Source organism: Nicotiana tabacum, chromosome 23 (assembly GCF_000715075.1).
Source record: "Nicotiana tabacum cultivar K326 chromosome 23, ASM71507v2, whole genome shotgun sequence".
Classification (NCBI taxonomy): Eukaryota; Viridiplantae; Streptophyta; class Magnoliopsida; order Solanales; family Solanaceae; genus Nicotiana; species Nicotiana tabacum.
Window position 1 is genome coordinate 25,350,463 of NC_134102.1, and position 27,737 is coordinate 25,378,199.

Consider the following 27,737-nt stretch of genomic DNA (forward strand, 5'->3'; position numbering starts at 1 on the left):
AAAACTTGCCCTGTCCGGATAAGTCATAACAAATCGTCAATTTTGGTAAAAATTGTTCACCAGTTCTAACGGATCGTCATAACTTGCAATTTCATTAACAAGTTTTTGCTTCAAAATTAATCCATTGTGGTCTAAATCAATTCCAAATTTGATATCTAACCTTCTAATAAAAATCCCAACAATTTATAGTGGTCAGATTCAACTTGAACCTTCAAAAATAAATACTAACACTTTATCTTCATTAATAAGTTTTTTTCCAAACTCAACAAAGCCCAACATTGATGTTCTTTAATTTTTCAACAACCAAACCAATTCAAATTATTTGGAATCGTCAATATAAGTTCAATGGAACATTACTCAGTTAATTCCAATCATAAATAAATAATGAGTCTTCATTTGTACAAAAACATAACTCATTCTTTAAAATGAAGAAGAAAAACGAAGGAGGAGGAAAAGTTCTAACATATGATATATATTTGCAAAACTTTAAAATGGGGACAAAAATTATATGAGTGTCAGGCGGAAGCACACCCTGTCCACTAAGTTGCGAATATCAAATGGTTTAACAAAAAAAACCATAGTAGGATATCGTTGAAATATGACCAATGTATTACTTTCTAAATTTCATTACCAGAAATGCACGCATTTGTGACGATTTTGTGCAAATCCATTAATATGGATGAAATTTGTGATAGACGAATGAATTATTGAATTCTATATTAAGTTTGACGAAGATAAAATTCATGATTTTTTCTACTAGTGAACCCATGTAATGTACTAAGTACACGAAATTGTGTTTCCAAAGAAAAAGGACGGAAAGGGAAGAAAAGTGACCAGCAAATATTTAGTCCATTATACATCATCAGAAGCATGCAAAATCTTTACAAAATACTTAAAAAGTTTTTCCTCGGATTGTGATAAATACTCTAATAACCATATGGTTTACTGATAAAGATGAATATTAATTTTAGAAAAGATTAGTTAAGAACTACATGATTTCTACAATAAAAAAAGGGAGTTATTGATTTGAAAGAGAAGACAAGAAGAAGAATGGGAAAAGCCAATTACCCCCAAAACCCAAAAAAAGAGCGCAGAACAACCCATGGAATATGTTAACGTGAGGACTGGCACGTTAATTCTTCTGCAGAGAAACTGGTCCAATCAAGGTCCATTCATTTTGCTATCATTGTTCGTTCTTTAAGGTCACTTTGCATAACTTTCAATTAAAATAGCACATAAAGTATATGGTACACACCTACACGACTAGTTTCGTGCACATTATAACTAGGTAAACATAACTGGAAAAATATAATGACAGGACAGATAGCGCACTCCATGCAACAAGAGAGGTTCCCTCGTAAAATTGCACATTGAAGCATCAAATAGAAGCTTCTCCTTCCAAGCGAAGTCTCTTGGCGCTTTTTTCCTCGTCTTGACAGCTTGAACTTGTCACCCTGCTATCTTTGGCCTCCAATGAGCACCTCTTGTAAGGTTTAAATCCAGTACGGCGAGCTTTCAACCTTACTTGTCCAAGTTCCATTATTGGCAGGCATTTTTCAGCATCTTCTTTGTTGCCAATTACTAACACATTATCTTCCACTGCTTGATGACTGGAACACATATCGGATGCCTGATCAATAAGGTCTAACTGCGATCCACTTAGACCTTTCTCGTCTGGCTTTTCCTTAACGTTTTCAAGATTGATTTTTCCCTTATTTTTCAGATCATTTGAAGGAGAAAAGCTTTGAGGCAACTTCTCTCTGGTGAAAAGAGCCTGGAACGCTATCCGTCCCTGTGGAAAAGTTGAGAATCAACAATCATTAAAGCAAGAAATGACACCAAAGGACTTATAAAAACATAAGCTCTCATTACCCCTTCGGAGACTTCTTTCCAAAAATCATTTGGACTGATGCAATTCCTACCACGCCGATTCCCAGCATCTCCAGCTAGAAGGTTAACATTAGGTTCTTGAGGCTCTTCTTTCCCTTTCTCATCCTTCTCCAAAGCATCTGTCTCCAAATCACTACTTGAAGGTGTGTTGGAACCACAGGAAGAACGGTCTACCTGTTTTCTTCCGTTTCCTGTGTTTGGCTCATGAATTTCAGTGACTGCAGCGCCTTGCTCAGTATCATTAGCGGTTAACCCAGTTTTTAGCTTCCTACCTTCACTGTCCTCCGATTCTGACGATGGCGAAGTAGGCAACTCAGAAGCAGAATGATGTTCTTGCAAAGCTTCAGAGCAATCTGGGACGGTTTGTTGAGCATGGGGAGAATTATGAGATCCCTCTCTTCCTTCATTCTTGCCTACACTAGGTTGACAGGGATCCACTTGCATTGATGTTGCAGATGTAGGAACACGGGTAGAACTGCTATGAAATGGCGAACACAATGGTAGGAGCCCATGGGCTGCCCACCATGCAGTTGCAGCTGCTACAGTGGCGGTAGCAATTGCTGCCATACTAGGAGCTGAATTAATCTGGCTTGCAGTGTTACCTGTTGGAGAATCTACTGGAGCTTCCATATTTGCATAAGGCCAAAAGCTAGCTGCAAAACTTGCTGCAGCATGTGCTGCTGGGTTTTGCAATAACGCAGAAAATATAAGGCTGGAGAAAGTGGAGGAGAGTTGAAGAAACGATCGGTAATCATCTGGATCATGAATAGGGGTGAAGTTAGGGTGGAAACAAGGAAATGACTGATGAATGGAAGACATTGCAGCATTACTATGGTGCTCAGATGTGGCAGATGAAGTAGGGTTGGTATACAAATTTGAGAGTCCCTGGACGCCACCTATCTGGTGACTTACAGATTCAGGATAAAACATATCTGGGGTTGTTTGAGCACCACTCACCCCTAAGGCCCCATCAAGAATATGCACTGGGACATGTCTTGGATAGTGGTGTGGCACTTGCATATCATTTCTTGAGAATTTCCCAAAATGATCTGGCTGACTCGGTTGATCTTTTTTCTCATCTTGTGCCAACTTCTCATTCGATTGGCAAGATTTCCCCTCGTTGAAGGTGTTACAAGAGCTGTTACTTTGAAAGGACTGTTTAGCGTCGAGTATATTCAACTTTTGATGCTCTTTGGATCCAACAGTAAGAAAAGATTTAGCTGTTACATCATGGTTAATCACTCCTTTAGTGGCAGGCAAAGACTCATTTAAAGTGCATGATCCTGCAGGTTCTGCAAGTGTTTGCAAAGACTTTCCTGGGGACAGGGAGGGGGCAGAAGCACCTTCCTTGAAAAGAGCGAACCCTTGGGAGCAATTTTTCTTGTTCTGGTTTTCTTGTACACTGCCCAGCTTCTCGTTTCTACCAGGTTTCTGATAAAGAACAAGAAAACAACTATGCCATCAAGGAAAACAAAGTAAAAGCTATGCAAGATGAAGAGAAACACATACCTCAGTAATCGGTTCTTTCTCCAGGTCAAATAAGTTCCTATCCTCACAGATGGAAGAAAAAGGTGTTGATAATTTTCCATCTTTTATTCCCACCTGTGATGAGGGAGCTGCTACGCTGGTCTTACGAGGATAAGGATTACTTGGTTTCCTTTTAGGTCGCGGAGGAGGAATTTCAATGTCAAGTGCTTGACTTATTGGGACTCCCTTTATAACAGCCTCCTTTTCTAACTGGATCAGATTATGAAACCAAAATATCAGCCTACAGACTAGTTCCTTGCCAGAATGGTAATAGGAGAAGTTCAACATGAAAAGAGGAGCAATCAGGATTATTACATCATTGGAATTGCATAGCTGATTCATCAGAAGATTCTATCAAATAAATATCTAAACTACAATCCGTTGGAAAATATAAATCCTTAAAACGTGGTATAGCTGTCAAGGTAAAACGAGTGCTAGGAGCTGGGTGTCTCTATGGAAAGACAATAGAATGGTACACAAGGTGCTGAAACTGCCCATGCAAAGTAGGTTTAATAATATTTTCAATTGTGCAGGAGAAACGATGATTTTTTTTTAAATGAGGCACAGATTCTACCCTCTGACATGGATGTTGTTTCATCACAATGAAACCTAAACTGAAGCAGCACAGCAGCATTTATATATTTCAGAAATACGGGTCTATAGTTCTCTTTCTGTATCAACACTATCTCATAAGTTTTATAGTTCTATGTGAAAATGTTTTATGGTCCTTAATTGACTCTTGATGGTAAACCTGTTATCAGATGTCCAATTGAGGTCTCACCAACGGGCTTACCATCTGCATATTATGCAGTCATAAAACTAGGATGCCTCATACAGCTGATTCTTTGTTGTTGTCTTCATTTGAAGCTTTCAATCATGTCCACAAAGTGCAACTTCTAAATCACCCTTTTAAGAGAGTTTGCATCCCAAAAGCATTTTCATCTAATTGTCCTTGACTCTATTTAATTTGTAGATTCTTTTATTCAGATTATATGCTTCAAATGAATCAAATAGAAACCAGAAAGTGAGGAAAAAAGAAATGACCAACTATTTCGATTTCCTGTAGTTTAGTGCAACTAAATCGACCTCCCCTCTAATTTGAAAAATACTTAACACCTCCCCCCTCTGACTGTCATTATAGGAACCTCACCAGTCACTAACTTCCAATATTAAATTGTTATTAGCGGTGATGTTAGAAACAAATGCCAATCATATCCTATTTAACCCGCTCAAAAAGAGGAAAAGGAAAGAAGAAACCGGCTTCAAGATTGAGACAATAATATCAACCTATTACAAACCACATACGAGTTGTTCCTTTTCCCCTTCCCCAATCCCCCAGCCGGTCACTCCCCTTTCTGCCTTCACCTATTCCGTTCCCAGGCCCTTATCCACTCTTCCCCCAACCACTTGTCATTCCCTACTCTCTTTTCCAATCTGTCAGTCTCACCCATATGAGTATATCTACTGACCAGTGAAAATTCCAGTTGGGGACTCAATGCCATCAAAGAGTTTTACTTTCCCTAGAGAAATGAGCTCCAATTACCGGTGAAGGCATGACACATTTTGAAACCTTAAAGCTGAAGTTTCAAGTTGGGAGATAGTCTTTATGTCTGAAATTAAAGACATGTAGACATGACGATGAAGATCCAATTGTAGCTTCTAAAATTGAGCTCTAACTTCGAAATTATCAGTGAACTAAGGTACTTTCCGAGCCACAAGGATATAGAGACCAAGAAGAGATGGGAGGAGCTATTTGGTTAAATAATAAAACAAACAGATATTTTTCAATTTCCACTTTGGAGAGCTGAGGTCTCAGACATCTCTTGACTGTATGTTTAGTGTCACTAAACTAAAGGGTAAGCAGAGGACTAAGTTATTCAACCCCCCACCCCAACCAAACCAAACCCATTAACTTTCCTCTCTAAAAGAATATGTAACTAACTTGTCCAATTGGCTAACAATACTACTACTCTTAAAGGTTTCAAATAGTTTATTCCTTCCATTAATCTTAGACACAGCCTCCACAACCCCCAATTTCACTTTCCTATTTTAAAATTTTCCTCCTCTGCCAACATAAACTTTATTTTATTAGTGGAACTGAAGCATATATATAAAGATAATTGACTTCTTTACTTCTCATTTAGCCTTCCGATACTTGATGACAAGGCAAACCATTGTGGAAAAGAGAGGGCCAGCCTATGTTATTTGGCCTGCAAACTAAAAACCACTAGTTGTTTGCTGCTCTGAAATCCATCAGAAATGCAGGATCTACTAGTGCAAATTTGTTTTGGCATAAACTGCTTACCCTTCAATTCATTTCTCGCGGTAAGTTTTCTCTTTCTTCTGCTAATATTATCTCTCTTACTTTCTAGATGGACAATGTGAACTAGCTATGATCAACCTGCTCTATATCCCTAATCAATAACAGAAGTTCCAATCTTAATGAAGCAAAAGAGACTCCGAACAAGTGATTCTTTATGTGCAAAAGGATAAAGGGAATGCGTGGATCGCCTCCTATTACCTACAAAACAGTGAGATTTAAATTTGAAGTTTATTGGGGTGAATTATATAATGCCTAATATTGTTAAGACATTGCTGGGACATTTGAAACTTAGGAGCACAAGCAGTGGAAAAAGAGATCATATGGACGGTAGGAATCATCAAGTGTTTGAGGGAGAGGGGAGTCATGTCCTAGTAAAGATGGTTGTCTTCTTCGTTGTTGAATTTAGTGTACGTGTGGTATTCACAATATGTAAATGATTGGGATTTGATTTGTAGATATGAATTCCTATATGAATGTTTCCTTTAATGTATGCTTCTACAAGGTTTTCTCTTCATTCCTTAAATAAAACTCATTATATCATCCAGAAAAAAAGAGGAAATTCTAAAAGTAACTTTATGGCTTTTCTTTTAACTACAAGGTTTAACTACTTAGCTTCAAAGCTATATACTTTCATGATTCTATTAAGAATGTAAAATTGGAAAAAATCTCTATACTGTAAATAAGGAGGCCAAATTTCTAAACCCTGTAAATACAACAACAACAACAACAACAACAACAACAAACCCAGTGTATTCCCACATGTGCGGTCTGAGGAGGGTAGTGTGTACGCAGACCTTACCCCTATCTAGTGAAGGTAGAGAAACTGTTTCCAATAAACTCTGTAAATACATCATTAGGAAATTTTTAGGGATAAAATATTGGTTTTCCAGTACTTATAGACACTATTTAATCCTCAATAGCTTGAGGGAACAATGAAACAATTCACTCACTCAAAACCTCTTATTCTTTTTCTTCTCTTTTAAAATGGTATCAGGGACAGAGTGTTTGTCCATCATTGAACTTCCTTTTCATCCAAAGACATTTGATACAGATCAGAGATTTGTGAAGAAGCGGAATATGATGCTCTAATTAGTAACTACCAGCAAAATTTCGAGTCTCACCTCCCAACCAACAGAAACCCAAATGCCGGTGACCCAAATAGCAACCGTCCAATTGTCTGAACAAGCACGTGTGCACCGCACGAGCCAACTCAACCACTTTGTTGGTGATGGAAACTCTGTCACGTGCCACCAACTTCAACGACCTCTCTTGCTAGCTATCACTTAACCAGACTTGAATAGGCTCCTCTGTCATTCCAGAGAACTGTCATCCTTAAGACTCTCAAAACATCAGTTAAACCTAATGAACACCTTCTTGGATTACATTCCTCTCTTCACCACTCTCTCTCTTTTTTTCTTTTTATGCTTCAGCTATTGACCCTTCTTTTCAACTTCTTGTTGTTTCTTTGTTCCTTAATCTTGCCATCATCTTGGTGTTGAGGTCACTCTGTTTCCTTCTCTAGCAGGCTAATGTCTGTTTTTTTCTTCAGCTTTTATCTTAGTTTCCTTTTTCAAATAGTTCTTATTTTAAAGAAAATGACAATAGAAAACTCAATCTTTTGGAAAATCTTTCTCGTCTTCTTCTCCTATAATTGCTGCTGTAATTTAGAAGACAATATTAAGTCATTATCTATGCTCCCTGGATGACTTCTGTGCAATTATGGATCATAGGTCAAGTGTATTAATGACTGCTAAAAAACTATTCTAATGTTGCGGCTTTTGATTGGACAAGACAGATTACAATATATGCACAACTTTGTTTCCTCAATCGTTTGCGGCTTCTGACTTGGAACTCAATCTTTTTCCATCTTGTAAGACTTGTTGCAAAACTTGGGATACCTAAAATCATATACACGAATGATATTCAATGAAAATGAGGTGGTTACACAGTTCAACCAGATATTGAAGTAGGTTGATCAACACGGAAACCACGACTTGGGACTGTGGCTTGGGACCAAACATAGAGAGCCCATGGTGTGCCTTGGACCCAGGTTGGTGCCAATTATGACCAACTTGAAGGGTGCCTGGACTAGTGCTTCAACCCAGGAGAGAAGCCTGTCGTGACCAACTGCACTAGACAGTGCCAGGAATGCCCAGAATTTTATTTCGCCCAAGTCATAATTTGATCCTATGTCCCACACTGCTCAAATCAGTGTTAGGGAGGTGAAGAAACTTGTTTTGATGCGTGGAATGCTTAAGTGTGTGTTTGAGGAGGTTGGGATAGAAATAAAGTTGTCTGGGAGTCAAAGGAGGACTTTGCGAACAAGAAGAGTTGGTAAAACAAGGCCTGACGTCAAACGAGTACAACTCTCAGTGTAGGAAGAATTTGGACATGGTTTTTGAAAGAAATTTGTAGCCTGTGAAATTCTAGTTTCTAATGTTAAACCGTTCGTCATTTGAACTTTCCTATAAGAAGTTATGGCCATTTAACCAAACTCTGTGATCGCAAGGAAGTATGTGCAATCGCAAAAGGGAGTGGAGAAGAAGAGAGTGGTCTCTAGAAGGCATTGTGAGCGCAAAGGGGGTCTTGTGATTGCTAAAAAATATTTTGCTTCAGGTAGCGTACTCAAGTAAAAGCTTTGAGAACATAAAGCTCTAGGTTTTGCAATCGCAGAAGCCTAGAACCTTACATATTTAAATCCCCCAAATTGTGAATTCTCCATTTCCTTCATTTTCCTAAGCTCCCCACACGATTCCAACTAGGGTTTTCACCCGGGGATTATCTCCCACTGTAGGGTAAGATCTCTTTAGCCATTTTATACTATTCCCAACATTTTAAAGCTAATCTTAACACAAAAAATCATAATTTTTGGTTAGATCTTCAAACTCCAAGCCAACCACCAATAACACCAACTTAGAAATTTGACTACAAAGATGTAATCCCTTCACTTTAACTTGATATATTAACTATAATAGAGTATAAGCAGATTGAATATGGTGGATATTTGTCTTTCTTTGGAGGTTTGAGCTGAAAATTAACTTAAGACATATATTAGGGGTTGAAATGACTTCATACGCTATGAATGACTTGGTTAAGCTATGATGATTTAGATTGATCGGGTTGAGCACCTTATTGAGTTCGTAAAGCTATTTTGCTAGCTAATGATCAAGGTAAGTGGAGGCCTAACCTTTCTGAAAGGCGTTGTCTTCCCAAATGCATGATTTAAACGTGGAATTGTACATGTAGGGGCAAACATCTACAAGTCTCACCATATGAAGTGGTGTTTGTATTCATGTTATGTTGTGAAGATGCCTATAAATATGGTTTGAGCACCTTTAAACTTACGCACTCGGTTTTATGAATAAAATAAATATGAATGGAAGATTGGTCAACAAATCAATATTGATTGTGTTATGAAAAATAAGGCAAAAAGTGGCGTAGGCTAAAACCATATGTGGCCCCCTAAACTTGTTTGGATTTTCCTCTTAGAAACCTTATCGAAGCTATGAATTATCTTTAGATTGGTGTCACCCTGCCGGAAAAAATGGAGTTTCCCCGAAATTTTTTGAAACCCAGATCTGATTTTCCTTTTCCAATGAGCTACTTTGTTTTTTTTACTAGGAGAGAGCAAGAGAATTGGGTTGGGTTAAAGTGTAATCGGTGCTTTTTCCAACGAAGGTAGTGGCGACAGCGGCAGTGGTGGTAGGGGATGATAGTGGATGGTGATAGCGGGATAGCATAAGGGAGAAGATATATAACAAAAGGCTAAATTAATATATCACACGCGCCTATTGTAGGTGTATTATACTCATTTTGTCATGTCAGGGAAAAGTGTTTAAATGGTAAAAATCTAAATTGATTGAAGTGTTCAATTGGAACATAGCTTAGATAAGGTGTCTAAGAGGAAAATTCAAACAAGTTTAGGAGGGCGCATATGATTTTGGCCAAGTAGCATACTTGATATAAAAGTCATAATGAAGTGATACATGTTAAGGCCTTGTGAGCCACGTTGTGATATTGAATTGAGTACTGGCCCTCGTGGCCGAAGTATCAAAATCCATAGCCCAAGAAAGTATGGCCCTCATGGGTGGATTATGAGAAAGTATGGCTCTAGTGAGCAAACTAGGATTTGCTATAAAGACCGAGTATATGCTATGTCTCAAATGAGTTTTCTGAAGTTGAAAGCGCATGGTTAAATATGGAATGTTAAATGTTCTTTACCTAAATATAGTTTTTCTGTAAGTGATGGATATATGAAGTTATAGTTTATAATGTGATGCAACTTTTCTTTAAGCCTTGTCTCACCTTTTGAAGGGAGGTCGATAAGACTGAGTACTTTCTGTATTCACTCCCTAGACGTATATTTTCCACATATACGTGTTCCACTCGTGATGGTGTTACGGGCTAGGAGATGTCACTCTCTACCTCTTCATTTTGGTGAGCTCCACACTTATACGGATTTTCTATGCTGCGACCCCTGTGCTGACTGTGTGTTGTTATCTCTTAGAAGCTCCATGATACCTCTGTAGCAGTAGTACATATATGTTTGGACTATAAGTGTCGTGATTTGAAGATTACTTAACATGTAGTCTTGATTTTAGAAACTTAAAGCCCTTATTATGATGGTGATGATGATGATGTACGATGGGAAATATAGGATATGGGGTTAGCCCGACAGGTGTTATGTTTTCAGGTGCAAGTCATAGCCCTCTGGTTTTGGGTCGTGATATAGGTATCCTGATGATGGGCTACTAATGTTGGTCCACGCAAGTTATGCTACTCTATTTTAGATGTCCTAACACCAAGTGTAAGTGTATGAGGTGTGAGCTAAATCTCACAACAATTAAATGTATGAGTTGTACTCCTTATATGGTCTAAGATTGTCCTCACCACTTAAACTACCTTTTGGGATAAGTTAATTCCAATGTCCATTTTCTCACCATGACTATTTAATATACTCTTCTTTTCTTCGATTTCATCTTTTCTCTTAACAAGTCCAAAATCTTAGACTCGATTAGTTTAGTTTTAGTGCCCAACAAGTTTGTCTGTTTTTATAAGTCAATTTTGAGATGTAACGTAGAAAAGGACTACTAAATAATAATTTTAGGTGTAACTACCACTTACGCTAGCAATGACTCATGACATTATGTTTAACTTATAACTTATAAGTTAAATTCAAAGCGTTCTTCCTTTCCTCCTTTTCCATCAAACTACAATTTAGCAAGAAATAAAAATATCTAGCACATTATCTTAGCTAGTTTTACAAACTATCAGCAAGTTCTTGAAGAATACTAGAACATTCTAAGTTTTTCTCGGTGTATCTTTCCCTATGACTATCTTCTTTTTCAGTTCATTTTATCTACGTTATTATGTTGGTATCTGTAGCTTCAAATGACTTGTAATGTTCATGTCATTTGGTGATGTTGTTCCCTTTTGTTCAAAAAATTTTAGTTTTTTTTCCATCTCCATTGATGACTTCCACAAAACCTCTTCTGCATTTCCTTTATAATAATCCAATATAGGTTGTTGATTGGGGGCTCCAGCATCCCTTTGGTTTGTAGAACCATTATGACTTTGATTAGTTAATGGGCTTCAGTGATGATCCATCAAATTTTTTAGCTCGACATGCTTCAGCCTCAGTTCCCCCAGTCTCCTAGTTTTGAACTTCGAATTAACCAATATTTTTCCCGATCATCAATTCGAGAATACAGATTCATGTTCATTTTCACATATTTGTTCTCCCTTACACTGTGTTTCTGCTAATTTAGTCTTACAAAAATTAAATGTATGAGTTGTACTCCTTATATGGTCTAAGATTGTCCTCAACACTTAAACTACCTTTTGGGATAAGTTAATTCCAATGTCCATTTTCTCACCATGACTATTTAATATACTCTTCTTTTCTTCGATTTCATCTTTTCTCTTAACAAGTCCAAAATCTTAGACTCGATTAGTTTAGTTTTAGTGCCCAACAAGTTTGTCTGTTTTTATAAGTCAATTTTGAGATGTAACGTAGAAAAGGACTACTAAATAATAATTTTAGGTGTAACTACCACTTACGCTAGCAATGAGTCATGACATTATGTTTAACTTATAACTTATAAGTTAAATCCAAAGCGTTCTTCCTTTCCTCCTTTTCCGTCAAACTACAATTTAGCAAGAAATAAAAATATCTAGCACATTATCTTAGCTAGTTTTACAAACTATCAGCAAGTTCTTGAAGAATACTAGAACATTCTTAGTTTTTCTCGGTGTATCTTTCCCTATGACTATCTTCTTTTTCAGTTCATTTTATCTACGTCATTATGTTGGTATTTGTAGCTTCAAATGACTTGTAATTTTCATGTCATTTGGCGCCGCTGTTCCCTTTTGTTCAAAGAACTTTAGTTTTTTTTCCATCTCCATTGATGACTTCCACAAAACCTCTTCTGCATTTCCTTTATAATAATCCAATATAGGTTGTTGATTGGGGGCTCCAGCATCCCTTTGGTTCGTAGAACCATTATGACTTTGATTAGTTAATGGGCTTCAGTGATGATCCATCAAATTTTTTAGCTCGACATGCTTCAGCCTCAGTTCCCCCAGTCTCCTAGTTTTGAACTTCGAATTAACCAATATTTTTCCCGATCATCAATTCGAGAATACAGATTCATGTTCATTTTCACATATCTGTTCTCCCTTACACTGTGTTTCTGCTATTTTAGTCTTACAACAATTAAATGTATGAGTTGTACTCCTTATATGGTCTAAGATTGTCCTCACCACTTAAACTACCTTTTGGGATAAGTTAATTCCAATGTCCATTTTCTCACCATGACTATTTAATATACTCTTCTTTTCTTCGATTTCATCTTTTCTCTTAACAAGTCCAAAATCTTAGACTCGATTAGTTTAGTTTTAGTGCCCAACAAGTTTGTCTGTTTTTATAAGTCAATTTTGAGATGTAACATAGAAAAGGACTACTAAATAATAATTTTAGGTGTAACTACCACTTGCGCTAGCAATGACTCATGACATTATGTTTAACTTATAACTTATAAGTTAAATTCAAAGTGTAGTTCCTTTCCTCTTTTTCCGTCAAACTACAATTTAGCAAGAAATAAAAATATCTAGCACATTATCTAGCTAGTTTTACAAACTATCAGCAAGTTCTTGAAGAATGCTAGAACATTCTAAGTTTTTCTCGGTGCATCTTTCCCTATAACTATCTTCTTTTTCAGTTCATTTTATCTACGTTATTTCGTTAGTATCTGTAGCTTCAAATGACTCGTAATGTTCATGCCATTTGGTGCCGTTGTTCCCTTTTAGTCAAAGAACTTTAGTTTTTTTTCCATCTCCATTGATGATTTCCACAAAACCTCTTATGCATTTTCCTTTATAATAATCCAATATAGGTTGTTGATTGGGGGCTCCAGCATCCCTTTGGTTTGTAGAACCATTATGACTTTGATTAGTTAATGGGCTTCAGTGATGATCCATCAAATTTTTTAGCTCGACATGCTTCAGCCTCAGTTCCCCCAGTCTCCTAGTTTTGAACTTCGAATTAACCAATATTTTTCCCGATCATCAATTCGAGAATACAGATTCATGTTCATTTTCACATATCTGTTCTCCCTTACACTGTGTTTCTGCTATTTTAGTCTTACAACAATTAAATGTATGAGTTGTACTCCTTATATGGTCTAAGATTGTCCTCACCACTTAAACTACCTTTTGGGATAAGTTAATTCCAATGTCCATTTTCTCACCATGACTATTTAATATACTCTTCTTTTCTTCGATTTCATCTTTTCTCTTAACAAGTCCAAAATCTTAGACTCGATTAGTTTAGTTTTAGTGCCCAACAAGTTTGTCTGTTTTTATAAGTCAATTTTGAGATGTAACATAGAAAAGGACTACTAAATAATAATTTTAGGTGTAACTACCACTTGCGCTAGCAATGACTCATGACATTATGTTTAACTTATAACTTATAAGTTAAATTCAAAGTGTAGTTCCTTTCCTCCTTTTCCGTCAAACTACAATTTAGCAAGAAATAAAAATATCTAGCACATTATCTAGCTAGTTTTACAAACTATCAGCAAGTTCTTGAAGAATGCTAGAACATTCTAAGTTTTTCTCGGTGCATCTTTCCCTATAACTATCTTCTTTTTCAGTTCATTTTATCTACGTTATTACGTTAGTATCTGTAGCTTCAAATGACTTGTAATGTTCATGTCATTTGGTGCCGTTGTTCCCTTTTGTTCAAAGAACTTTAGTTTTTTTCCATCTCCATTGATGACTTCCACAAAACCTCTTCTGCATTTCCTTTATAATAATCCAATATAGGTTGTTGATTGGGGGCTCCAGAATCCCTTTGGTTCGTAGAACCATTATGACTTTGATTAGTTAATGGGTTTCAGTACTCCTGATAAGCTTATTCAAGTATTAGTTAACTCCTGATAAAAAAAGTTTTTCATTTCTTATCCCCTGAGTTTGGAATTTCGTTGAACCATTACAAGTAATTTTATCCTTGATATATTTTGTTAGATTGAGACAGGTATCCAATTATACTCCCCAGATTCCCTATCCTGACAAAAAAAGACTCATACACCATAGAATAGATAATCCTACCTAACTTCAAAAAAATCTCCTTTCTTCCTCCTTAAATTCATATGACTGGATCTGAAAGACTAGACATCAAGCAACACAGAGGATCAATTCATCCACTGATTAAACTCGATCTACCTTTACTGTAAAAAGGAATAAAAAAGGTAACAAAACATTTAAACTTTCAACTTTAGAACATGCTGCCACTTTCCTAGTCCTAACAGCGGTATCCGCTATTAGTTTCACCGGACTAAGCGAAACAAATAATCCAACCAATAAGAGTCAAAGTCATTTCGTCTTTTCTCCATTTCCCTACCCAAAATCAAGAAGATTGTTTCATTGTGAACTTTTACATAACGATATCCTTCATAACAAGGTATGCTTGACTTTCTTTTTCTTTATTTTCAAAAGGGAAGATAAGCCTAGCAAAAAGGAAGAGTTTCTCTCTGGTGAACCCACACCTCTCGGCATTTTGGGTTTATAAGATAGGAAGACTGATGCACGTAAGAAAAGAGATGGGCTTCATGAGTGCTGATTAAGCCATTTGCCCAGTCTACTGCTCAACACCTTCTTTGATTTTGATGAACCATGTATTCACTGGAAGATTATGGTTCTCTACTTTGATGATGTTTAGATGTACGCAGACATCAGGAGAAGTGTTTGTCTCACCTTCAATCAGTGTTTCAAGTTTTGAGGGATCAAAGGATCTATCTGAAAACCTAAAGATGTAGCAATTCTTCACTAATATTCTTACTCGTTCCGTTTCAATTTATGTGGCGGTATTTGACTGGGCACATATTAAAGAAAGAAACAAGCACTTTTGAAAGTTGTGGTCTAAAACAAACTATAGAAATTCGTATGACTATTAATCATTTCATTAAGGGTAAAATGTGAAGTTTAAAGTTAAATTGTTTCTAAATAAGGAAGTATAATATTCTTTCTGGTAAATTGAGATGGAGGGCGAGCGAAAAATACTTGTAAAGCGGATTGTAATTCTTATTTGCATGCTGCAATCACTTCATGTATCAAACTTTTCGGCCTTGCTTTTTTCACAAGAAGTTAATCAGAAATTTCAACAGAATTCTCTTACTATGAAACAATGACTTTTAAGAACACTAAACCAAGCCTTAGAATTCAGATACTTCCCAGTCTAGAAGGTTCCTCTTAACTCTTATATCCCAATGAATTCCCCCTCTTTTTTCACCGGAAGTTAATCAGAAATTTCAACGGAATTCTCTTACTATGAAACAATGACTTTTAAGAACACTAAACCAAGCCTTAAAATTCAGATACTTCCCGGTCTAGAAGGTTCCTCTTAACTCTTATATCCCAATGAATTCCCCCTCTTGAAACCTCTAGGTTTGTCAGACTGTTTTCTCCTTCAGACTTGAGATGTTGTAATTGATCGGGAGTACGAGTCCCAACATCTCCACTCTACATCACCTACGACATATTTTGTTGCTTCCGCACATAAAACGTGCTTCTTAATTTTGAATCTCTATAACCATTTCCCTAATACAACCTTATTGAAAATCTAGAGATCTTTCACCCCAAGATCTCCCATGTTTTTGGAAACCTAACGTCCTAACAGGTGAAGTGGAACTTCCAAACCCCAATTTTTGGAATCCCGAAGGAAATTCTTTTGGAGCCTTTCTGATTTATTTGTGAATGCGTGAAGCAATGACATGAAGTAGGGATGCTCAACCGACTACTCTTAGTTATTAGTACTTCTTAACCCCCTTCGGTTGACACCTCTTTTGCAATCATGCTAGCCTTTTTTGAACTCTACCAACCAGCGGACTTCATGTTGTTTGGATCTTGTTGGAAGCACCTGTACTATATAATCAATATTGTCCGCTTCATCCATCAAAATAATCTCGTACTTCCTAAAATTGATCTCGAGGCACGACATTTCCTCGAATCTCCATTAATTTAGTTGGTTAATCTGCAAAAAAGAGGTGTGGAACCTTCACTATCAAATACCTCCGCTGCAGAGAAACCTCTAGATAACCACCTATCACAGCCTATCATTCTACTCAATGCTTCGATTATTCGATGAATATCATGAGAGATAATGGATCCTCTTGCCACAAACCTTTCGGGCTGCCAAAGAAGCCACATGGGTTGCCATTCACTAGGGTCGAAAATTTGACCTTTGACCATTTATATATAAAACTTGATCCACTTCCATCACCTATCCCTAAATCACATCTTCAACATTATGAAGTATATGAACTCCCCCTGTTCACATGATCATAGGCCTTCTCAAGGACCATTCTGTTTGCCATCAAAGCCTCGTCTAAAATTGTCTTCTTCAACAAATGCATTTTGAGAACTAGACACTTAATCGTCCAATACCTTCTTTATTCTACTAGAAAACACCTTGGATATTATCTATATACGATTCCCACTATATTTTTAGGCATGTAGTCTTTGATGTTTGTTGCTCCTTCCTTTTTGATATGATGGCTATGAAGGACGCTTTGTGCCTTTGTTCAAATTCTCTAGTCCATTGCTAATCTCGAACGCAATTATATATGTTGCAAGCTAAGTAAATATGATATCCATGCACCCACTTGGGGAATGATGTCAAATAGTAATGTAAGTAATTAGAATTGTTAGATGTATAAGTAGTTTATAAGGGTCGTTTAGTTTGCCGCATTGAGAAAAATAATCACCGTATAAAATTTAGCAAACAATTTTAGGTTGGTCGTATAAGAAAAATAATCGCTACATAACTTACTGCAGCGGTTAGTTAGCCTCGTGAAACTTTATGTTAAGCGCCTCACATTCATGAAGGAAATTCATTGTTGTCTTCTTATATGGTTTCGAAGTAATCATCACCTCTTAAGTTAGCTTTTTGGATTGCATTGCCCAAGGTCCATTTCTTCTCATGGTATCAGAGCAAGTTCCATTTATGTTCTTGGTTTACCCAATGTTGGGCCCACATATTATATTGTTCATGTTCCAAATGTCTAATTCTAGGCGTGAGGGTGTTAAGTGTCCCACATCGATAGAGAAAAGGGGTTGTTATCTCCTTATATGATCTTGGGTAATTCTCACCTATTGAGCTAGCTTTTGAGGTTAAATTTGGCTCAAGGTCCGTTTCTTCTCAATATCAATACGTCATCTTAGAATTGTTGACAGCATTATGTTATGCTTATAAAAAAAGAGCAAATTTGATGAAAAAAGAAGCAGCCTTCATGTTAACTATAGTTTTATGAAACTAAAGATATTCCTTGCTTAATGCTGACACTAAAAATCATGTATTTAACCAAGACATCATTTTTCATGAAGATGATAATTGGAATTGGATGTAAAGTGCAGATCATGCCATATACAACCAATGAAGCAAAAGTTGAAGTACTATCATTATTGCCTTCAACTTCAAATATCAACCAAGTTGAAGAAAACCCAACTACAAATTTAACTTTTCCTCCAAGATAAACAAAAGAGCCAGAGTAAAGTATATAAGTCTTGAAAATTTATAACAATTAAACTAGAAACGTGGCACAAGTAGTGAAAGAAGATTACTTACTAAAGGCGATACAAGGGGATACACATGATTGACCAAATCAAAACATGAGGCTATTTATCTACCTCAACAAAGAGATATTGAGTGTGTTGTAATGGATCTACAAAATATAGTTAGACTAAAAGGATGTTTGGCTAAGCTTATAAGCAAGTCAAACTGGCTTATAAGTACCTTTTGGCTTATATACGCGTTTGATAAACACCTAAAGTGCTTATAAGTCAAGTGCCTAAAAACCAAAACTAAAAGCCCTAAGTTGGTCATCCCCAACTTACCGTTTTTCAGCTTATAACCACTTTTAATTTGATCAAGACTTTTACTATTTTATCCCTAATGTTATTTATATGAAATACCTTTATTGAAACAAAAGGCCTAATCTTTTTTTAACTTCACTTAGTCATCATTTTCAGAATTTTTTTCTCACTACGTAGTAATGTCGTCCGCCATTGTCAAGAACAATAGGAATTTTTTTTTTTTTTTTTGATAACGATGGTGTCCGGGCCAGCTTGCGTACACCTCGACTAATTCCACGGGATATCAGTTACTTTGGATCAGCTAAGCTAAGCCAAACAGGCTCTAAAATGACCCTGTGCAGATTATAAAGCAAAAGGTTGGTAGCACGAGAATTCACAGAAAAACAAGGTACTTTGGCATTTACACCTATTGCAGCAGGAAGCTATTCGATTGTTGATTTCTTGCTACTCAAAAGAAATGGTAGACTTTTCAACTTGATCTTAGATCTCCTAAAAGATCTATGTTTTTGAGAAATTAATTATATTGAATTTTTTTAAAAAAGATTATGTTGACCAACCACAAGGTTTTTACGAGAGAATAAGAGTAGAGAATTTTTTTACTACAAAAGAAAATAGAGTTTATAAGTTGAAAAGGGAAATCACGGGTCAAAAGAAGCTCCTAGAGCTTGATATGATGAGATTAATCATTATCTCACCAAAGCTTTCAGTAAAGTAAATCTGAATGCAATTTTTGTGTCTTTATCAATGGGTTTTGGTGGTTATTCTCTGCATCAATGTAGATGATTGGTTTCAGAATAATTTCAAGCCTCATGAATGAATGTAGAAGTGACACAACGAGTACTTACGAGATGGCAGATACATGACTCATTCATTATATTTCCAAGGAATTGAAGTGTCCCAAAGAAAAGAGAGGATATTGATTTCGCCAATAGAAATATGAAGCAATATCCTTATGATTTCAAGATGGAGAAGTGGAACACAGCTGAGATCTCACGGGAATAAAAGAATAATGTGAAAAGAATGTGGTTACGTCAGCGTAGAAGACTGCCAGACAAGTTGTTATATCTAATACTACAAAAACTTACCTAACATTTGCAGCAAATTTGCTGTCCAAATTCATGCAAGAACCAATCAAAAATTCATGGATACTATGGAATATTTATTAAAGTGTGGATGATGTGAACCTGATTGTTTATGCAGACAAAGAATGGGCTGGAAGTCAGGAGAACATGAAAAGCAACAACAATAACAACAACAACAACAACAAACCCACTAGTTTCCCACAAGTGGGGTCTGGGTAAGATGTACGCAGCCTTACCCCTACCACCCCTGGAAGGGTGGAGAGGTTGTTTCCGAAGAACATGAAAAACACTTTTAAATTTTTATTTGCACTTGGATGAGGAATATTTTTTTGGCTATCCCCAATAAAAGCAAAAGGTTGTTGCTCAATCATTCTCTGAAGCAGAATATACTGCTGTATCAAAAACTCCATGAGTTATTTGGTTCAAGGGTTGCGTAAAGATACTGGGTATAAAATGGACGAAGGAAGTGTGATCCATGGTGAGAACAAATCTGCCATAGTCATGAGTGAAAACCAAGTGACAGTGACAGAAGTAAGCACATAATCATAAAATATCATTTCATCAGAGAAGTTTCTCAAAATGGTTTAGTTTAACTCAGGTGTTGCACAACTTATAAACAGTTAACTGACATACTAACCAAGTCACTCCCTAAAGAGATGATTGGAATCATGAAGCAAGCACATTAAGGGGTGGGGTGGGGTTGTGGGGGGGGGGGTGGAATTCATTAAATTAAATATGTTATTTATATGACTCATGACTCACAGAGAAAGATATCTATTTATTAAGAAAACATACTAGCTGGCAGAAAACAGTGATAACTAAGCCTATAAAGTAAGTTTTAGGCACAATAAATTAAATCCTGGAACCATCAAGAAAAATAAGCATAAGGTGAAAAGGAGCTAATGACCTTTGTAAAGAATTTTTGCGCATGACTTCTGATCTGCACGGCAGTTTTTGTTCCTATGTGTTCTGCACAATAGCGAAAGTATAAAATAACTAAACAACCACAAAAAGGCCTCAAGGTAAGAGAATACATAAATGCATAACAGATAGAATGTTGACCCCGATTTCTGAAACGAGATAGTCAGTGGATTCAGCTGTAAGTTGATAAAAGAACAACATCATATGAGTTACTGGATTAAGTTGACTTGGAGCATAGACAAAGACATTTTTTCACAAATACATGGACTAATCAGTTACCTACATAGGTAGTTGTCACAACAATATCTATCAGAAGAGTATAAATTCTATGTCCGGATGGTGTAAAAGTTACTTAAACGATCAGGTACTTAATAAGTAATTACAGGTAATCTCTTGATAAGAATTAATGGGTAATCAGCCAGAGATTGTAAGTAACCTGCTATCATAGGTTAATTCATTACATTGTCAGTGTATATATCTTAAGTCCTTATCAATACTTAGCCTAACAGTTTGATTCAACTAATAAAATGAAAGAGTAACATATATCTAACCTTCTATGCGCTGCCAAGCACGCCCATAGAGTTTCAAGGCTTCTAGGAATCTATTGTGTTCCTCCTCTGTCCATCGCTCTCGTTGCTTAGTGATGGTATAAGGTTTCCTTGTCTGCCATAAAAAGAAAAGCCATCAGACTTGTATAAATAGCCTATCAACCAAAGTAGATTAAAAGGGAAGCCCTAGTGCAAGAAGCATCTTGCGTTCAATTAGGATCCGGGGAAGGTCCGCACCCCAAGGGAGTGTGTTGTAGGTAGCCTAACATGACGTAAGCGTCGATGGCTGATTCCACGGCACCAACCCGTAACCTATAGGTCACACATAGAGACAACTTTACCGTTGCTCCAAGGCTCCCCTTCTAATCAACTAAAGTAGAGTAATATACAAAATATAGGGACCTTAACAACAAGTTCCTCTCCAGAGGAATAAGAGTCCATCAAAATAGGAGGACCGCAGTTAGCTAGCGCTGCTTCAAATCTTCACGGACAAACAGGGGATACAGAACAAATCTTCTTCTTCCAATTCTCCCCACAACATCAGTAGTTACTAGCAAATATAGTTTAGCCGTGGTGGTGTAGTACAAAAGAACCTGATACTGTAACACTACTGCAAAAGAGAGGTAGAACCAGTAACAAAAAGACATTGGATAATAATCCACTTGCTGTGTTTCCCCATATCAATTATAAGCATAAATTTAAATTGAAATTCATAAATATCTCAAACCTTCTTCCAGATTCTAAAAGATGCAAGTAATAACTGCTAATTAATTTTTTATTTTTTCTAAAATAATTCTTCAAATTAAATCAGAGTCCACCAGGATAGACGAAAATTCCTTATCCAGAATTGCTCACCAAAACGAACCGCATGTTGCCTAAACCTTTAACAAGTCAAATAAAAAACAAATAAACACATGAAAAAAGAGTGAACTCAATTAGCTACTTACCAAATTAACTAAGCAATTAAACAACAAAATTAACTTTAAAGCCGAATCAAATCCAAAAACCCTAGAGATTTGAGAAGTACCTTCGAAGAAAGCCATGTTGTTGAAAGAAGAGTCTAGATGTTTTTCCGGTCATGCATAAAGTGAAAACTCATCCACCATTTGTTGATGAAAAACACATAGTTTATCTATAACAATGGTGGATCCGAGAAAACAAGAATATAAAGTAAAATCAACTGGTGAATTAGCCCAAAAAAGGAGCAAAAAACAGAGTGGAGAGTAGGAAGAAGAAAAGTTGAAGAAACTGTAGAAGAAAGGAGGTTTAAGCCAAAGGAAGTTTTTGATTTTTCATAAATCAAAGGAAAATTCTCAGCCACTAGTATTTTTGCTACTGGACTTATTTTTTAGAAAATGGAAAAAATAGAGGATATATATTTGAGGCTAGAATGAGCTAATGGCTGAATAAGAGAGAAAGAGATTACACGTGTTAGAATATTAGTGGTTGGAGGTTAGTACAGAATCCCTCACGGCTCCCACCTTGCACTTTTTCGAGATCAAGGTACAAATTGTAATCTCAACCACAAACTCGGTAGACTGAACTCGGGATTGAGTGAGTGAGTTAACTCGCCGAGTCGTGAAAAAAGCAGCAAAAGTGCCTCCACCTAATCATTGTGGGACCCTCCGTGTGGCGTGGCATTTTTGAAGAGCGCGTGTTTTCGTGAAGAGCGCGTGTTCGATACTGCTCCAGAAATTCGTAAGGTCAAAATTGGCATTTGAGTACGTGGTTGTGAGGATGCCACTTGGCAACTGATTTTGGGAGGTGTTTATATTTTTATCTCTTTAAAAAGAAATTCAAACGCAATAGTCGACAAAATTTACATTACACTCCTTTATCCCTTCACAATTCAATTTTCATCATTTTGTCATGTTAATTTTCCAACAAATTTTGGTAACAAAAAAAAATTAAATTTTATATTTTCAACTATTTCTTTTCTTGGTAACAAATAAATCTAAAATTCAACTATTTTTTAAAATATACAGTATGCTTTGTATTGCACACAAGATAATAAGTGAAATATACAAAGTGACTTTTTTAAAGCACACACAAAGCCACAATATGTAGAGAAAAGAAAAGTAAAAACTTTTTGAAAATGACTAAAGAAAACATTTTTTATTAGATTAATACATCAGCTTTAGTACTCTCTCTCACAAGCATTGACTACAAATTTATCTTAATCCACGTTCTATGAAACTTAGAAGCTATAAAAATAACTCAGAAAAATCTTCTCTCCATTTTGGACATGTTTTAATTAACTACCTTTTTTGTATCTCCTTTTTTATTTTTCTTTCTCTTCTTTTTTGTTTATTCTTTCCAAAGTCATCCTCTTAAATTTCCTATGAATATTATCGATAAAATCATGAATTTATTTTGTTTAATGATACAGATACAACTTACGATCTTTTAATTTTACATGTCTTGAATCTACTTTTATCTCTTTAGATTACCCAGTTATGCAGATGATATAATCTTCCATTCTCCGCATAAAGCTTCTACCAAAATTAAGCCATTTTCTTCAATAAAGTTTGACTTCAATTTCAATGGCAAATCAAAAATAGTTGTCATAGTGAGTAGTGTAACACTCCGTGTGTACACAATCTTTTATAACCTTAGGAGTCGAATATAGACAGTACAAACAATCGAGAACGTGTTGCTTTGATAAGGGGTTAAACATGTTTTTCCCCGTATGTTACGAAGAAAAGATAGCTTATGCCCCGGTGAGGCCCAACAAGTACTTATTAAGAGAAAAAATAGTAATCTCATTATTGCCTATTCGGCCCTTTTCATATTAGCTTCCACTTTTTCAAGAGTTTGCTGAACTTTTAGTGGATCATTGTCAATACCCTTCTCCGCGTCATTTGCTAAAATAGTAATCTCATTATTGCCTATTCTAGCAAAACCACCTATCATAACCATTGGTCGTTAAGGCGTATTCTCAAAATACCTATATTTACGGTTAGGGGTGTCAATGGTTCGGTTCGACGGTTATTTTATAAAATTTGTATCATACCAATTTTTCGGTTATTCTATTATGTATAACCAAAATTAAATTTTTCGAAACCGTCCCAATTATGTCGGTTTCTCTTCAATATCGGTACGGTTCGGTTAATTTTTGGTATTTTTTTAAATATCATATAAAATTCACCAGTAGAAATAGAATGCAATAACATACGTTCTTTTATAGGACTTAGCAAAACTCTCTAGACACTTTTACTATTTAAAGGGTGATGAATTAAAAAAAATAAAAGATGGCTAGAGTATAGATCCATCAACTATTCTACAATAACGTAAAAGAAACCAAGCAAAAGCAAAGAAAATATAAATCACACGAGTGGAAAGATATTAACCAAGTTGGGACTCAAGAATAAAGTCTATAGAAGATTAAATATTCAAAAAGATAAATCTAAATTATACGAAAGGAAACATATTCAATACATTGTAGTTTGCTACTCATTATCGCTAGAATACTTTGTGTCTTGCTAATAAAGATACTTGAAATAACTTAATTTAAGTAGATCATAATTCTTAAAATTTAATGCCCAAAGAAAAATTTAATGCATTATTATTTTTAAACTTACTAGATAAATATATTTTTCACATGTAAAATTTATTCGGTACGGTTCGGTATTTTTTCGGTTTATTTTTATAAAATAAAAAACCTACCCTAATTATCGGTGCGGTTATAGATTTATATAAAAACCTACGGTTTCTTAAGAAACCTAAAAATCGGTTCGGCACGATACGATTTGGCTGATTTAATCGGTTTTCGAATATCCAATTGACACCCTATTTACAGCTGTGACAATAGGAGCGTGATTTGGCAATAAACTTAGTTGAACAAGAATCAAGTTGAAAATTTAGTAGATATCTTAATTAAGTAAAAAACAAAATACCAACTTAGGCAATTTTATAACAATTCAGAAAGATAAAGGAAGGATAAAAGAGAAGAAAGGAGGAAAAGAAACGAAGAAGAAGAAGAAGAAGAAGTGGAAGCACGGAGAGAGTGAAGATAAAAGAAGAGAATTGATAATTCCACATCATTATTTGTTCCTTTACTATTGTGGTTCTTTTCTTTATCGGTAAAATTTATTGGGTATCTATACCAAATTAATAGGTGTATGTTATGTGTTTGCACATACACTTTTCTCACTTAATTATATAGTTTATTAATATGTATTCTTTGCTTTAATAGTAGCCGTAGGCTCCTTTTCGAGAGTAACATATTAAGTGGGAAATTTCACAGCTCGGTTTTTTAGGAGCAAGTGTTTCTAAGTTGTGCGACTATAATATCTTTGAATATGTAATATAATAATAAAATCATTTCTTACAAAATTTAATCAGTAAGGTAGGCTAGGGGTATTCATCGGTCGGTACGGTACGGTATTTAGACATTTCAGTTCGGTATTTATTCGATATCGATTTCTTAAAATGCTATACTAATGCTATATAGTGCTTTTCTTCTTTCGGTTTCGATTTATTCGGTTCGGTAACTTCGATTTGTTCGACTTAATTTTAATTGTAATATTATTAATTAAAGTACTTACAAATACAAATATAAAAATATTCCAGCTCACCCAACTGTTGACAAAATCTTTATTCAAAACCAGCAAGTATCAACTAAGAGAAAAAAGGTACATAAAGGAATAAATTAATCCTTGAAAATATCTTGCTACTTGCTGAATTTAGAGAATACAGTAAGAATTAATCCAACAAATGCAATAACGATACACGAGTAACAAAGTAAGAAACACCCTAAAATCATAGAATCATTAGGTACTGTCGACCTCTACATGCATGTCAAAGAAGAAAAGTATTGTGTAACTTATAGTATGTTATAATTAATAATATATATGTATGTATAACTTAGTGTATACGGTCGAAATCGATTTCGGCCTTTGTACGACTGGTCGAGATGAGAACATAATGGACCGAAAAGAGTCTTCTTAATATCGAGATGAGATCCGAAGAAGGCACAAACAAGCTTCGAGTTTCAGGGACAGATCAAATACCGAGCTCGAAGTCATTATCAAGCTCGAGCCCAAATCGAACTATGATGAGAAGCGGTGGAATCGAGCTTAAAAGCCAGAGGCCAAACAATACCGAGCCCGAGTCAATACCGGACCCCGAGTTAATATCGAGCTCGAGCCCACATCGAGCTCTAAGCCTGAAAACTGACCGATAGCGAGTCCGATCAAGATCGAGCCAAGAGACAAGAGCTGTTAAAATCGCACTAAGAGAGAGAATCTCGGCGAAAATTATGGAAAAGCTGATTTATTATAGGTTTCCCACTATGTATTTTTTATTATATCTAAAGTATGATCCTCCACTATAAGAGGGATGACTATTATTTTTATAGGAAGGAGGTCATTAATACACGGTAACTCAAATACTGTTGATATATTCCCATATTAAGAGATTATCCTTTTTAGCTTCATACACAATTTCATTTTTGCTGGTTCATAAATCATCTTCCTTTCAACTCGGTTTGTATCTTTTCTTTATAGTTAATATTCGATATTTCTACTTGCTCTTATAATTTGTGTCAAGTTATACCACGTACCATTAGAACTACGTACAAATTCAACTCTATCCGGTAAATAAACATACCAAAAGTGAAAATAACGGTAAATAAAGATAAAGAAAAATAGTATCATAGTTATTACATACCAAATGTCATCACAAATCAAATCAAAATGGACCACCCCCCAAATAAAAAATAGCATTGTCCTCAATGCTAATATCAAAATAAGATCGGGGAAAGGTTAGAGAGTAAAGAGAACTCCATATGTGGTCTCTGTCTGCATCGGGTCAGGAACATAAGTGGAGTCCTCAGACTGCATAGGATCATCAACTCCCTCGGTGTCCTCTAACTGGATCTCCACATCCTCTGACTGGGGGATCACGGGGTTGCTGAGCATCTGGATCATCTCCTCAACAATATGTGTAGTGGCAGCCGATTCCTTAGACTGGCCAGCTGCTGCATCTGATGCCTCATGCTCTGCTGCCTGTGCTGCTGGGGCGGTCTCCTCCATGAGCAGGTCTAGTGGGATATCTCTAGCAGAGGCAATCTTCTCTACCTCCTTTTTTAGCATATGCACTAACTCCTTTGAGGCCTAAGTCTTCCTCATCTTCTTCACCTGCTTGCCCAGATCCTTGATAACCTTACCATGTGCATCCAAAGTCTCCAGGATCTTCTTCTAGTTGTCCAGGAGCTTCTTCTGGTTGTCCAGAAGCTCCTTCAATGAATCTTTCATTGATGGAGGTACCTGAAGCTGTGCTGGGGCTGACTGTACTGCTACTGCACTGGATAGGACAGTCAGCTTTGTGGTAGCTGCCTGCATCCAGTTGTTGAGGCTGGATAGTGTCTGTGAAACCCACAATGCAGTCTGAGGGTAGGTGAAAGATGAAGGTACAGATAATGTCACTGTGATGGATGGCCCGGAGAAAGGAGGAGGTATGGCAGCTGAAGAACCTTCTGCCATGGAAGGCTCTGACCCGGTGGCCACTATCCTTGGCTCTTCAGACTGGCCAGTGGAGGTAGTGGCTATACCAGGAGAAAGGCTTTTTAGGCCTCATCTTCGTATCAAAATGCCTCTTTTCTACCCCTTGGTATTCGAGATACTCAGTGATGAAGTTAGGGTAGGGATATGATCTTTCGCCTTTGCCAGCCGCCTTGGAGATATGGTAGGACATCAGGTTCCCCACATTAATTGGATACCCCGCCATGATGGAAGCTATCAAGATTGCCCGGGTGAGTGGGAGGACATTATCATGTTGTCAAGGGTCAAGCCGGCTGCACACAAATGTGGACCACCCTTTGGCTTCAAAGCTAAGGGTGTTTCTGACTATTGGGACTTCAGCTGTGAGCCATGCCGGTGTTGTCCCTGGAATAGCTAATACCTCCGCTAGCCATGGATGAGCTGCTTCATCCAAGGCCAACTTCTCCAAGTACTGCACTGCCTCCATATCCTCAAATCCGGCATATGAGTTTAGAGTGTGGCCATCAAACCGGATCTTCAAGTTCTGGACCTTTGTCATAGTGGTACCCTTTTTGATGTGGGCAACATT

General features: G+C 36.4%; 1 protein-coding gene across 3 annotated transcripts; it reads right to left on the reverse strand.

Moving 5' to 3' along the window:
* Positions 1-1,189: 1,189 nt before the first annotated feature.
* LOC107786145 (protein LATE ELONGATED HYPOCOTYL) lies at positions 1,190-22,041 on the reverse strand. Of its 3 annotated transcripts, none has more exons than XM_016607587.2 (8): positions 21,694-22,041; positions 21,522-21,547; positions 21,069-21,276; positions 20,670-20,781; positions 20,105-20,166; positions 3,400-3,627; positions 1,873-3,321; positions 1,190-1,792 (listed from the first exon to the last, which is right to left on the reverse strand). In XM_016607587.2, exons 3-8 carry the CDS (start codon positions 21,105-21,107, stop codon positions 1,379-1,381), a joined length of 2,304 nt encoding a protein of 767 aa, XP_016463073.1. In that variant the 5' UTR covers positions 21,108-21,276; positions 21,522-21,547; positions 21,694-22,041; the 3' UTR covers positions 1,190-1,378. The 3 variants fall into 3 exon arrangements, with proteins under 3 accessions (XP_016463073.1, XP_016463074.1, XP_075101453.1); XM_016607588.2 differs by having other exon boundaries at positions 21,394-21,547; positions 21,694-22,030; XM_075245352.1 differs by lacking the exon at positions 21,522-21,547 and having other exon boundaries at positions 21,694-22,009.
* Positions 22,042-27,737: the final 5,696 nt, after the last annotated feature.

What these genes read in the sequence shown, in the direction of transcription:
- LOC107786145 (XM_016607587.2), bottom strand. Translation starts at nt 21,107, where the DNA reads ATGGACTCTTATTCCTCTGGAGAGGAACTTGTTGTTAAG. An exon ending in GAGAGGAACTTGTTGTTAAG is followed by an intron (nt 20,782 to 21,068) that starts GTCCCTATATTT and finishes TTTTTATGGCAG; the next exon opens with ACAAGGAAACCTTATACCAT. An exon ending in TGCTTGGCAGCGCATAGAAG is followed by an intron (nt 20,167 to 20,669) that starts GTTAGATATATG and finishes GCTATTGTGCAG; the next exon opens with AACACATAGGAACAAAAACT.